We start from the raw sequence: 13,081 nt of genomic DNA on the forward strand, positions 1-13,081 counted from the left end.
GGGGCAGTCTCAGGTCATGGGTAAGTACATGGCAACAAGCTGAGACCGGGGTAGTTATGGAGGGTGAGCAGGAGCATTGTGGATTGCACCAAGAGGGACAGCTGAACCAGTGCAGCTGCAATGCCTGGGTCTCCCATCCACACTAGAACTCCAACGCTGCAGAGGAAAGGGTTTTCAAGACTGGTTCTAAATGGTGCAATCACACTGGTGCTGAACCCCTGCGAAATGCAAGGAGCACTTCCACATGCAAGCACAGGACCAGAACCAGGGGACAGCAATGCCAAAAAGCATCTAATGTACATGGGCCCAACAGCAAAACAGACACTGAAAAAGTGGCAGAAAACATGCACTAAGATGTACATGAGAATGGGAAAGAGTAGTGAAGGAAGGGACAGACCATGGGAGTAGCAGATGCCAGGCCACAAGTTAGAGAGTGACACTAACCAATGCAACACAAGCAGGCTAAATGTTCTCAGCCCACATGTAGCTGAGAACACAGAAAACATTTGAGCTGCTCCCTTCCCCCCCACCCCCACGTCCCCTCAGCTTGCCTGACTGGTTACAGACCTCGGTCTCAGGGGTGTCAGGACCAATGGGGTGACAGGCTGTGGCAGAAGTGGATGCCTGGGGCACAAACAAGATGTTTCAGGGAACAGTCTGTTACTCCTACAGAAGGGGGGAGGATAGCTCAGTGGTTTGAGCATTGGCCCACTAAACCCAGGGTTGTGAGTTCAATCCTTGAGGGGGCCATTTAGGGATCTGGGGCACACACAAAAAAAAAATAGTTGGGGATTAGCCCTGCTTTGAGCAGGAGATTGGGCTAGATGACCTCCTGAGGTCCCTTCCAACCCTAATAGTCTATGATTCTATGCACAAACCTTAAAGGCAACACAGACTTTCCTGGCAACTAACTTCTCCATGGCAGTCAGCATGACCGGATAGCGGATTTCTTTCCCCTCACTGTCCCGTTCAACCTTCCCATCCAGAGCAGGGGACTTCCGGGCTTCCGCATGGGCATAATCCGGCCCAACTGTGTACACCTGGGTAGAGACAGAGGTGAGCTAGGTGACCTGCATCACCGGATCATCAAGCCAGGTTCCCAAAAAGTTACAGCTGAGCAAACACACAAACTAGCTGAAATCCACCAGGACACACCTGGCCTGCAGACATATGGAGAAGTGGAATGGGGTTTGGTGCCACACACTCTCCTCATTAATGTCTGATGTGCAGACAAGCATTAAATCCTCACCCTGATCAGGCAGTGCTGTCAGCAACTCTCATCTGGAGGGAACACTCCAAAGAGTTCTCAGCAGGACTACTAAGGCCACAATCTGGCCAAGGAGGCAGCCATCCCTCACTTTCACTCCAGCCTTCTCCTCACCTTGACATCAGTGCCATCTGTAGGCATGAATTCCTCGTAAATATATGAGCCCGTTTTCCGTACACAGCTTTCAGGGGAGTAAACACTGCTCCGGCTACCAATCTGAAAGCAAAAGATGAAGAGAACCTCAGAGGGGGTAAAAAGGGAGCTGTTCAGTGTGAGCTAAAATATGCTCATGCAGGATCCAATGCTGCAGGGAAGAAAAAAAAACAACCACACAGGCCAGGCACCCTAACAGCACTTATTAGTCTGTCAGTCTGCTTGACAGTGCATAAGTCTCTCTCTCACACGAACACACAGCAAGCCACCTAGCAACACACAGGGGAAAGTACTTTCCCTGCAAACCCTCCTCTTTCACAACAAAGTGTTCCACTGTTTGGACTCTGCCTAACAAAGAGCTAAATGGGAAGTTTAAATAAAATCAAATTCAGCCACACAAGAGGTAGGAAATGTAACGAACAGCACTTCCTCCTTTGGGAACAACCTAATCCAAAAGGCTGAGCAAAGAGGGGTGGAATGGGACCCTTGAAACTGGGTATGAATCACAGAAATGCAAGGGTGTAAGGGACCTCAAGAGGTCATCTAATCCAGCCTGCAGCACTGAGGCAGGGCCAAGTAAACCTAGACAATCCCTGACAGAGGTTTGTGTAACCTGTGGTGGGGATTCCACAACCTCCTTTGGAAGCCTGCTCCACAGCTTAGCTAGCTGAATAGTTAGAAAGCTTTTCCGAATATCTAACCTAAATCTCCCTTATGCAGATTAGGCTCATTAGTTCTTGTCCTAACTTCAGTGGACAGGGAGAACACTTGATCACCATCTTCTTTATAATAGCCCTTAACATATTAGGAGATAGAGGTGGGACCTGATAACAGTCTTCTTTTCTCACGGTAAACATGCCCATTTTTTTTTTTAGCCTTTCCTCATAGGTCATGTTTTCTGACCTCATTATCATTTTTGTTACTCTCCATCTTTCCTAAGGTGTGGGACCCAAAACTGGACCAGGTACTCAACTGAGACCTCACAGTACCAAGCAGAGCAGGACAATTGCTCCCTGTATCTTACATATGACACTTCTGTTAATACATTCTAGAATATTAGCCTTTTTCACAACTGCACCACATTGCTGACTCTCATTCAATTCGTAATTCACTATAACCCCACAAACAACAAGGAGTCTGGTGGCACCTTAAAGACTAATAGATTTATTTGGGCATAAACTTTTGTGGGCATCCGAAGAAGAGAGGTTTTTTACCCATGAAAGCTTATGCCCAAATAAATCTATTAGTCTTTAAGGTGCCACCAGACTCCTTGTTGCTTTTGTGGATACAGACTAACACAGCTACCCCCTGATACCATAACCCCAAATCCTCTTCAGCAGTACTACCACCTAGGCAGTTATTCCCCATGTTGTAGTTGTGCATTGGATTTTTCCTTCCTAAGTGCAGTACTTTGTACTTACCTTTACTGAATTTCATCTTATTGATTTCAGATCAGTTCTCCAATTGTCTAAGTTATTTTGAAATCTAATCTTGTCCTACAAAGTGCTTGCAGCCTCTCCCAGGTTGGTGTCATCCACAAATTTTTAAATCTTACTCTCCACTCCATTATTCAAGTATCAGAGGGGTAGCCGTGTTAGTCTGGATCTGTAAAAGCAGCAAAGAGTCTTGTGGCACCTTATAGACTAACAGACGCTTGGGAGCATGAGCTTTTGTGGATGAATACCCACATCCGACGAAGTGGGTATTCACCCACGAAAGCTCATGCTCCCAAACGTCTGTTAGTCTATAAGGTGCCACAAGACTCTTTGCTCCATTATTCAAGTCATTAATGAAAATACTGACTACTATCAGACTCCTGCCAGACTCCACTAGAAACACTCTCCCAGTCTGGCAGAAAACCATACCCACTCCAATTGCGGTCTTTCAACCAGTTACACACTCACCTTACAGTTATTTCATCTAGATCAGTGTTTCCCAAACTTGGGATACCGCTTGTGTAGGGAAATCCCCTGTTGGGCCGGGCCGGTTTGTTTACCTGCCGCGTCTGCAGGTCCGGCCGATCGCGGCTCCCACTGGCCGCGGTTCGCTGCTCCAGGCCAATGGGAGCTGCGGGAAGCGGCGGCTAGTACATCCCTTGGCCCGCGCCACTTCCCGCAGCTCCCACTGGCCGTGGTTTGCTGCTCCAGGCCAATGGGAGCTGCGGGAAGCGGCGGCCAGTACATCTTTCAGCCCGCGCCGCTTCCCGCAGCTCCCATTGGCCTGGAGCAGCGAACCGTGGCCAGTGGGAGCCGTGATCGGCCGGACCTGCGGACGCGGCAGGTAAACAAACCAGCCCGGCCCACCAAGGGCTTTCCCTACACAAGCAGCGTCCCAAGTTTGGGAAACATGGATCTAGACCATATTTCCTAGTTTGCTTCTGAGAATGTCATGTGGGACCGTGTCAAAAGCCTGACTAAAAAAAAAAAAATCAAGATATATTGCATCTACTGCTTCTCCCTATTCACTAGGCCAGTAACCCTGTCAAAGAAGGAAAGTAGGTTGGTTTAGTGTGATTTGTTCTTGACAATTTCATGTTGACTGTTATTATTAGCCTATTATCCTCCATGAGCTTACAAATTGATGTTTTAATCTTATGTTCCAGTATCTTTCCAGGTATCAAAGTTAGAGTGACTGGTCTATAATTCCAAGTGTCCTCTTTGTTTCCCTTTTTAAAGGGAGATTTTGTGTTTGCCCTTTTCCGTTCCCTGGCACCTCACCCATCCTTTGTGAGTTCTCAAAGATAATCGCTAACAATTCCAAGATTGCTTCAACTAGTTCCTTTAGTACCCTAGGATGAATTTGGTCAGGCCCTGCCAACTTGAATACATCTAATTTACCTTAATATTCTTTAACCTCTTCTCTCCCTATTCTGTCTTGCAATCCTTTCCCCTTGTTATTAAATGTTAATTGTGTTAAGCATCTGGTCACAATTAATCTTTTTAGTGAAGCCTGAAGCAAGTTAGGCATTAAACACCTCAGCCATCCTGACATCATCTGTTATTAGCTCTCCTTCCTTGCTAAATAGTGGACCTACACTTTTATTTTTCTCTTGCTCCTAATGTATTTATAGAACCTCTTCTTATGTCCTTTTATGTCCCATGCTGTACATAATGCATTTTGTGCCTTAGCCTTTCCAATTCTATCCCTACATTCTTGTGCTATTCTTTCATACTTATCCTTAGCAATTTGTCCATGTTTCCACATTTTATAGGTTTCCTTTTTGCTGTTCCGCCTTTAACATTATCTATGAGAAACTGTCAGCAATCCTGAACAACTTTTCCCCTTAGGTAAGGTCCCATGAGAAGAAAATCTACCAGTTCTGAGTCTGTAAATTCTGCATTTTTGAAATCCATCATCATTCTGCTGCTCTCACTCCTCCCTTTCATTTGAACCATTAAATCTATTATTTCATGATCACTTTTATCCAAAATGCCTTCAACCTTCAGTCACAAACAATTCCAATTCCTCCATGTCAGTCAGAATCAAATCTAAAGTGGCTGTCCCCTAATCTTCCTCCACCTTCTGAAACAAGACATTGTCCTCACACAGTAAAATAACTTATTGGATAATAGCCACCACATATTGTTGTTATGCAGGTGCTAGTATTAACTCCATAATTCATGCTAAGTCAGAAGTTTTCAATTTAATGGAAACTTTAAACATCTACTTTTTAAAAATCGTATTGATATGATAAAAACAATCCACAGAATGTAAATTCTGATGCTATTTGAATTTCCTGGTGGTTTGAGAAAAAAAAATGACTCAGTACAGAGAGAACAAGAGTTCAAAAATCACCTGTTTGGGCATTTTCACGTCTCACTTTTTTGTACCTCCTTTTGCAAGAAACCTACAGCACTCCAGCCACATTGCTGCTCTTAATGCACCAATTGCTCAAAATACCAGCTATACAATCATCGCTCTTGTCTATAGAGCATTTTATAACTTTTTACCCATAAGTGAAAGTTTGTGCACTGTGCCAAACCTGCCAATTTGACAGCAAATCTGTCATATGCGAACACCACCACTCACTTCTGAGGGCAAAAAAAAAAAAAAAAAGAGACCAAGAGTTCAAACCTAAACTCGTCTATCTGCTGTTTAAATTCCCATGCAGTTCACTACCCATATCATTGACTAAGACAATAAACCCCCAATTTAGATGGCAGTCAGGGAAATGCAAAAACAAAAAATCATTAATGCAAAACTTTAGCAGTGCCCTCAACATTGCTAAGGCAGAATAACTTCCCCACTGCATGGAATGTGGGAATCAGATGTGGTGATCTATTGATATAGAAGTAAATGAGTTACAGTACGAGTTTGATACGCTGGTGTCTGCATTTGTGTTGTGTCCCTACAGAAGAAGTGAAAGCCATATGGAGTGCTGGATTGTACTGTTGACAGCACTGTAGGCAATATAAAAGTGGAAAGGAATGCACAAGTCTTTCACAACATGGAAATAGGTTGGGGGAAGGTTTTGGGTGGGTGTAGCATATTCTAATGCAACTTTAACTGTCACTAAATAGTCTTTGTTTGACAATTTAGTATTTGTATTGTGCTAGGCATATTCAAAACCTAGAGGAAAAGCTGGTCCCCGCCCTAAAGAATGCACAAGCTAAACAAAAACAGACAAATCATGGGGGAAGGGATCAAAACAGATAAGTAAAGCCTTGAGAGTGACAGCAGACATGGAGAGCAGAGTGCGCACCAGGGTGAGATACAGTATTCCTAGAGGGGTTGGTGATGTGCAGAGTAGGAAACCTTTAGATGTGCCTCCAGAAGTCCCAGCACTGCCACGCGAGAGAGCAGAGCTCCAGCATGGATCCGCCAGCACTCAGCTGTTACTCTGGAGCATGGACACTCTCCCTCGTGATAGGTTAACGTCCAAGGAAATCTTTCAAGTGTAGACTACTGGAGTTAATTCTGTAGCATAGATACACCCAGCATGAAATTTGGGTGCTAAGGCATCTGAATGAAAACTGCATTACCTGGTACTATCCATGACTTCTAGTGATCATGTTGATGGGATGAGCACTAGAGCAACCTTCATTTGAAATCTACTAGGCTTTTTTTGGGCTGTTCTATTGCTGTGTGTGGTGTGATTGAGCACATAAGCCAGGCACTGCTGCTGGAACGGTCTCTTCAGCAATTCCTGACTCATTGTGATTTAACTACATGTTCTTAACACGGCATTAACAGATGTTTGCATTTAACAACAAGCAACAAAATCTCAGTCAGCTTGAAACCATATTCCCCCACCACTCCCTCCAGGAGGCCCCACAAGCCTTTCCCAGACCCAAGGACTCTCCTTCCGGTGATGCATCTCTGGCCTCGAGGCACATGGGAGTTCTATCTATCTGCCAACAGGCACGCACTGAAGTGTCTGCCCCACAGCCAATGGCCACTGACAATTGGAGTTCCCCTCACCTTCCGGAAGAGCCTCTGGCTGCCCCCACCTGCCGAAGTTGGATAGTAAATATAAACATTGTGATCCTCCGCACTGACTGGCTTCTCTACAAACGGCTTTGGGAAAACGGCTCCATTCACCTCCACTTGGTCCTCTCCCTCCACTAGGTTGCACTCTGTAGATAAAGCACAGCAGGAGCAGGTTAGGAAAGGGGGGAAGCCTGCTTCAGGGGACCCAGCTCACCATTCCCCCCACCTCACTCCTCTACCCTACGTCTGGGTCAGCAGCATAGACTGCGAATCAGGTCTGTTCAGGCTTGCCACCAAGGTCTGATCTTTAGCAGCAAGTTCCTTTTAGCACCATCCTTGGAGGCACTCCTTTGGTGGAGTCAGCTCTGATCACAGCCATGCTGCCTGGGCATTTGGGGTGTGCTGCATAGGATACTTGGGAATAGCATCAGGCTGGCCCTCTGAGGCCCTAGTAACCAAGGGCAGACAAGGCAGCCAGGCACGCCAGCTTGTTTGTAAATTGAGGTTGAGAAACATCAGCATCCCTGTGTACCCAAGCTCTATTCCCAGACTCTTCTGAGGCCGAGCCACCTAAAGCGGAGCTCTCTGGGGAGATGAACTTGCCATCTGTCACTCCGACTGCCCCCTGGGTACACTCACCATCCGGCTTGTCAGGGTCTCGATTGAGCACAGCGTAGCGGGGCAAGTCTATGCCTTCCTCCTGCAAGATCCGGTATACTTCTCGCCTGCAAGGGACAGGACAAGAAGTCAGTGGCAGCCAACACAGTAGGCGGAAAGGTCATGGCTGTGACCTTGACATAAAACTTGAAGAGATTTATCACTAAGTCGAGTGAATGCAACAAGGTCTATGTTTGAGGTTCAGCATGGATGGGACCCAGAACCCAGGTCTGCAGGATGGCTGGCACCTTCATGCCACCACCCAGCAGCCATGGTAGGTCCACAGGCATCACCATTTAGACAGACACCACAGGAAGTAACACCTTGAAAGCCCAGACCAACAGATTTCCTTGTGGTCCCTTATTGGTCCAGCCACCCCACTGAAGCCCAAGAGGAATTCCAGGAATGCCTATGCAGCAAGGTGGACTCCCTTGCCAGCTGTAGCAATGGACCTGCCTCTCGGCTTGCTCTTGGATTCCTGACCCCAGCTCTGACCCCTGGTTCCTGTCTGTTGGTGCTATTCCAGGCCTCTAACAGCCACTACTCTAACCACTAAGCATGCCACATTGTGTGACCACTGCGCCTGACTGCCCAAGCCCCAGTCATGACACTAAGGGAGGCAAAGCATCTGCATGCACCTGCCCAGAGATGTCTGCCTCCCATCCCTGATTGGGATGCCTGTAAGCAGCAAAGCACTGCCCACCCTGAACTAGGATGCCTATGTCATGGATCCACAGGACTAATACTATGGCTCCCAGTCTCTTGGAGGAATGCCTTCAGTGTGCCAGATCTCCTAGGCGTCTCACTCTTCCTCCAGGGTAAGCCACGCAGATTCCCCACCTCCTTAGACTGGACCTCTGGGCCTGCAGCCCCTGCTTCCCACCGTAAGCACCATTCAGCGAATCCAACTCAGACTCCTGATGGAGACTTGTACACTCTTATGGAATTAATGCACCTCGCCCAGCATTTGTAGTGACACTCACAACTTTGTGAAAACAGTAGGGTTTATTAATCAATTGGAACACAGCATAGGGAGGCCTTAGGGTAGTATAGAGAACTGAAGGTTAAAGCACACTCCATTCTGGTCAGCACAAGCCCAGCCATGCTGCAGTGAACCCCTTGGTTCAAACTCTGACCTCCTGCATCAGACCAGGTGAGAGCCCTGACTCCTTCCAGTTGCCAGCTCTTATCCCCCACCTCATAACTCTCCTGTCCTTCGATCTCAAGCTGTTGTTCAACTTCCCTAAGTAGAGGTGGGGAAATTCATATCCCTCTGGGTCATTACTTGCTAGGTGTTAATGTCCTGGCAACTGGATTTGCCACTGGCTTCTCAGATGCTCCAATGATATGGAGACTAAGGCCCAGACAGCTGGGCAACACCCACACCTACGTCACTCAGCCTGCCCTGAGAGCAAACAGTCTTTTTCCACCCCACTGGGTAACAATGTTGCATATAATGGAAACAGACACAAACAGAACTAAAAAATATTACAAAAGATTCCCACTTTGTCACAGCCTGGTGGTAGCTGGGTGCCCATCATACTCACCTGCACCCACCCAACCTGGACACCTAGGGACAGCAGAACACCACCTTCGACCCCCTCCAGCACTGGACAGCAACAACTAAGAGTGGTAGAGACCATACCACAAGAAACCTCCACCCTGGTCAGGGACACCTAACAGCAGCCGTGTCCTTGCATCCACAGGTCCCAAATGGGGAAGCTATGGTTTTCACACCAATAGCTACCTTCTTTGCATTTGAACTTGAGGGCATGCCAGCCACACAACTCCAGGGCAGTGTTTCAGGCATGCAAATCTGGAGGGGAGGGCTGGGTGTGACGCTCTAGCCCTAAACATCCAAGGCCAAAGTTTTCAAACCTTGCTGCCTAGCTCTGACTCCTAATATATTTAGATATATGACTCTTGTATATTTAGATATACAGCCTGAATTCATTAGGAGCTGGGCACCCACAAATCAGCTGGTGTTCCTGGGAGCTGCAAGTGCTCAGACCCCCTGGAGGCCTGGCACTTACTTAGGAGCTACCCTTTTGGCACTTAGCTACAAAATGTTGGCTGTTCCCCCGCCTTCCCCAGAATCTCACCTGCCCTTGCTGCTGTCACTCCCTGCCTCCCTACACTGGGATATGACCTGTCCTCACTAATCACTCCCATCAATCATTCTGTGAGCTCACTCCCTTGTCGTACTTCACCCTGTCCCTCCCACACACTGTACTAACCAGGAAAGCTCAAAATACACCTGCTTCCAATCAAAGTAAGTCCATTCCTTCCCCTTACATCATCCCACCTGGAAGTTATGAGATCACCTCCCAGAAACCTGCTAAATAGAGGCAACCAAGGCCCCTCCATCCCTTGTACCCACTAGCACATGGAAGGTGAAGCAGCAGGAGCATTTGTACAGCACTCCGAGGGAGATCAGGAACCAGTCAGGTAGTTCACCCACAGGGGAAGGAAGGAGATTCTCCGGGCACTGAACTCCTACCTGTCCTGGATGTAATACTGCATATCAAGGTCATTAATCAGAAAAGGATTGCACAACTTGGCGTAAGCAACTGCCTTATCCAGAGGGAATCCTGAAAAACAGCAGAAGGTGCTATTAATGCAAGTTCCCCACTGCCAGACCTGCGGGGCAGGGGCTGCCACAAACCTTTACCTTTAGAGTGGAAGGAAATGAGGCAGTCACAAGGAGGCCAGTTCTCCACTGGCTCATTCAGAATGACATCTTCTCCCATGATCACCACTGTGATGTACTCAAACTTGCACAGACGTTCCAGGATCTGGGTCATGGGCTTTGACTTGGACTTTTTGGTCATGGCACAGATTCCAACCACAATCTGCCGTTCTGGAGGCTGAGGGGAGAAGCAGGCAGCTTAATATTGAGCCATCTTGTTCAATGAACTCAAATTGCAAATGGCATATAGAGGCAGCAATCGTGAACAAACATGGGGCTTTCCCCCCCAACCCACACACATGCTTCATTTTCTCTTTAGATCCCACCCGAGACAAAGAACTCAGCAGGTGGAAACCATTAAAAGCATCTTAAAATACCTGATTCTCCAGCACACGGAAGATTCTCCCTTCTATCTCTGAACACCTACACTAGCATCAGAGTCACGCTCTAAACCACTACAAGCTTATAAAAGGAGAGATCTAATACGTGGCTCTAACATCTCCTCTTTGCATACACATGCAAAAGGTGATGTGCACGCATACACATTGGTGACACAAGCACATACACGGCCAAGCAAACACAGACCATGGACAAGCACGAGGACTTGCACATGCTCCCTTCCACACAGCACTCATTCTGCAGTTAGGAATTGCCATCTTTAAAAGCAGTTTTACCACAAAGTTCATGGGCTGAATCTGCAGAAGTGCATGCAAAAATGCTCAGAATTTTTTTTTTTATTCTTAAAAACAGTGGGTAACTTCCTCCCGTACTCCCCTCCAGTAACGCCAAAAGAACAAGGAAATTTGCTCAAACACCCCCTCCCTTTTCTTTTCAAGTCCCCTATGGTAAGACACCACATATAGAAGAATTCAGATAAATGCAAATGTTTCTGATTAAGAGTGTATGAAAACTAGGAGTCAGAATGAGAATTCTCTGCAAACCTGACTCCAGCAGTCACAGCCAGTGCAGCTGCTAGAATGACTGTTTCAAATAGCTCGGCCCTTGTTGTGCCAACGTTTCTACCCGATGAGGTATGGCAGTTTGCTTTTAGAAGGACTGGAGCAGAGTTGATGAGGCCAGACTCCTGTAGGGATCTTCTTTGCCAACAGAGTCAAGGAAAGAGTAGGGACTAACTGGAACTTTCAGAGATCAGCATTTACACATGGGCTTGGCTAGCACCTACTCCCACTATCACTGGCCACAAGGGTAAAAACCATTAAGAGTCAGAGTTGTTCTACTGGTCTCTTAATAAAGAGCTTAGACCCGGGAGTGAGAATCCTGCACAAATGGGATCTTCAGAGAAACCATCTTATTAGTTTAGAAGGATTTTGACAATAAGCTAAATGCCCCAGAAGAAGAGACAGACTCATAGAATCGCAGGGGTGGAAGTGACCTGGAGAGGTCATCTAGTCTAGTCCCCTGCACATTCATGGCAGGATTAAGTATTATATATAGACCATCCCTGACAGGTGTTCATCTAACCTCCTCTTAAAAATCTCCAATGATGGAGATTCCACAACTTCCTTAGGAAATTTATTCCAGTGCTTGACTACCCTGACAGTTAGGAAGTTTTTCCTAATGTCCAACCTAAACCTCCCTTGCTGCAATTTAAGCCCATTGCTTCTTGTCCTATCTTCAGGGGTTAAGGAGAACAATTTTTCTCCCTCCTCTTTGTAATGGTCACTGACTCACACCAACATATTTAAGGAAATATTTACAATAGGAAATGCTCTGCAACCTCCATCTAGGATCTTATGTGCCCCAGGCAAATATGGAGCAGTGACCTGAACGCTACAATCCAGGACAATATGGCAAGGGGAGGGACCAGGGGATTCAAATCCCTCATGCCCCCAAACACCACCTTATTAAACATTAAACCGGATATCAAGAAACATCTTGACACACGCCCCTCCAGCAGCAAGAGACACAGAGGAATCTCTAGGGAGCTACTTCATCATTTTCACATAAGAAAACACATTCTCCTTATTCCCATCCAGTCCATCACCACCACACTTCATGTGAATATAGCTCCCATTCTATTTATGGTACAAGACTTGTCTGCATTAGCCCTCAGAGGCTCAGCCCATATCACACACCTGAGGCCAAAGGGTCAGACCCATAAAGCTACAGACGCAAGTCCTGCAAAGCCCTCAGAGGGCCCCTGGCCAGCGCCACACAGAAAACACTGTCGCTTCAGTGCAGTAAGTAACTAAGAATGATAAAGGGGTAATAGAGCTCCAAAGGAAGGAAAAGGTACAGTAGTGCCTCTGAATTAATCCTGCTTACAAAGGGGGTTAGAAGAGAGGCCAGTAAGGGGGGTTGCGAACAGAGGCAAAAGGAAGCAGTCACAAGAAGAAGGAGATTACTCTTCTCTGCAGCCTGTAATATGAGAGTGCAGATGATCTGTGATCCAATATAAGGGTGAAGCTGCCAGGCCCACCCTACTGCTACCACCATTTAAAGGACCTGAAAGAGAAAACCCTAGAATTTGCCCAAGTACTGGGTGCTGAGAACAGTGGAACAATCGTGCTGCATTTGGTGTTGGGTAAGGCTAAGATTTTTGTCACGGATATTTTTAGTAAAAGTCAGGGACAGGTCATGGGCAATAAAGAAAAATTCATGGAAGCCTGTGATCTGTTCATAACTTTTACTAAAAAAGTGGCCTGTAGCTCCGGGGTTCCCCTGCCACAGCCAGGAGCTGCAGGGGGGCCCTGCCGGGGAGACCCTGCAGCTCCCAGCCCCTGGGGGCTGAAGTCACGGAGGTCTCAGGAAGTCACAGATTCCATGGCTTCCATGATCTCCATAAGAAAATAATAGCCTTAGTGATTGGGATCTAAGACATGACATTTCCATACTACTATGCACACTGCCTGGTCTGTATGGCC

At 46.9% G+C, this 13,081-nt stretch overlaps 1 protein-coding gene across 11 annotated transcripts in view; it reads right to left on the reverse strand.

Annotated features, from left to right (window-relative positions):
* PPIP5K1 (diphosphoinositol pentakisphosphate kinase 1) overlaps positions 1-13,081 on the reverse strand; it is a 137,326-nt gene that overhangs the window by 118,795 nt on the left and 5,450 nt on the right. For all 11 annotated transcript variants that reach the window (XM_039490936.1, XM_039490935.1, XM_039490931.1 and 8 more), the window contains 6 exons: positions 10,179-10,374; positions 10,008-10,098; positions 7,490-7,575; positions 6,842-6,996; positions 1,382-1,483; positions 879-1,040 (listed from right to left, as the gene is read on the reverse strand). In XM_039490936.1, coding sequence (XP_039346870.1) covers positions 879-1,040; positions 1,382-1,483; positions 6,842-6,996; positions 7,490-7,575; positions 10,008-10,098; positions 10,179-10,374 — 792 coding nt within the window. The remainder of the gene's footprint in view (positions 1-878; positions 1,041-1,381; positions 1,484-6,841; positions 6,997-7,489; positions 7,576-10,007; positions 10,099-10,178; positions 10,375-13,081) is intronic.

This window comes from Mauremys reevesii, linkage group 10 (genome assembly GCF_016161935.1).
Source record: "Mauremys reevesii isolate NIE-2019 linkage group 10, ASM1616193v1, whole genome shotgun sequence".
Taxonomy (NCBI): Eukaryota; Metazoa; Chordata; order Testudines; family Geoemydidae; genus Mauremys; species Mauremys reevesii.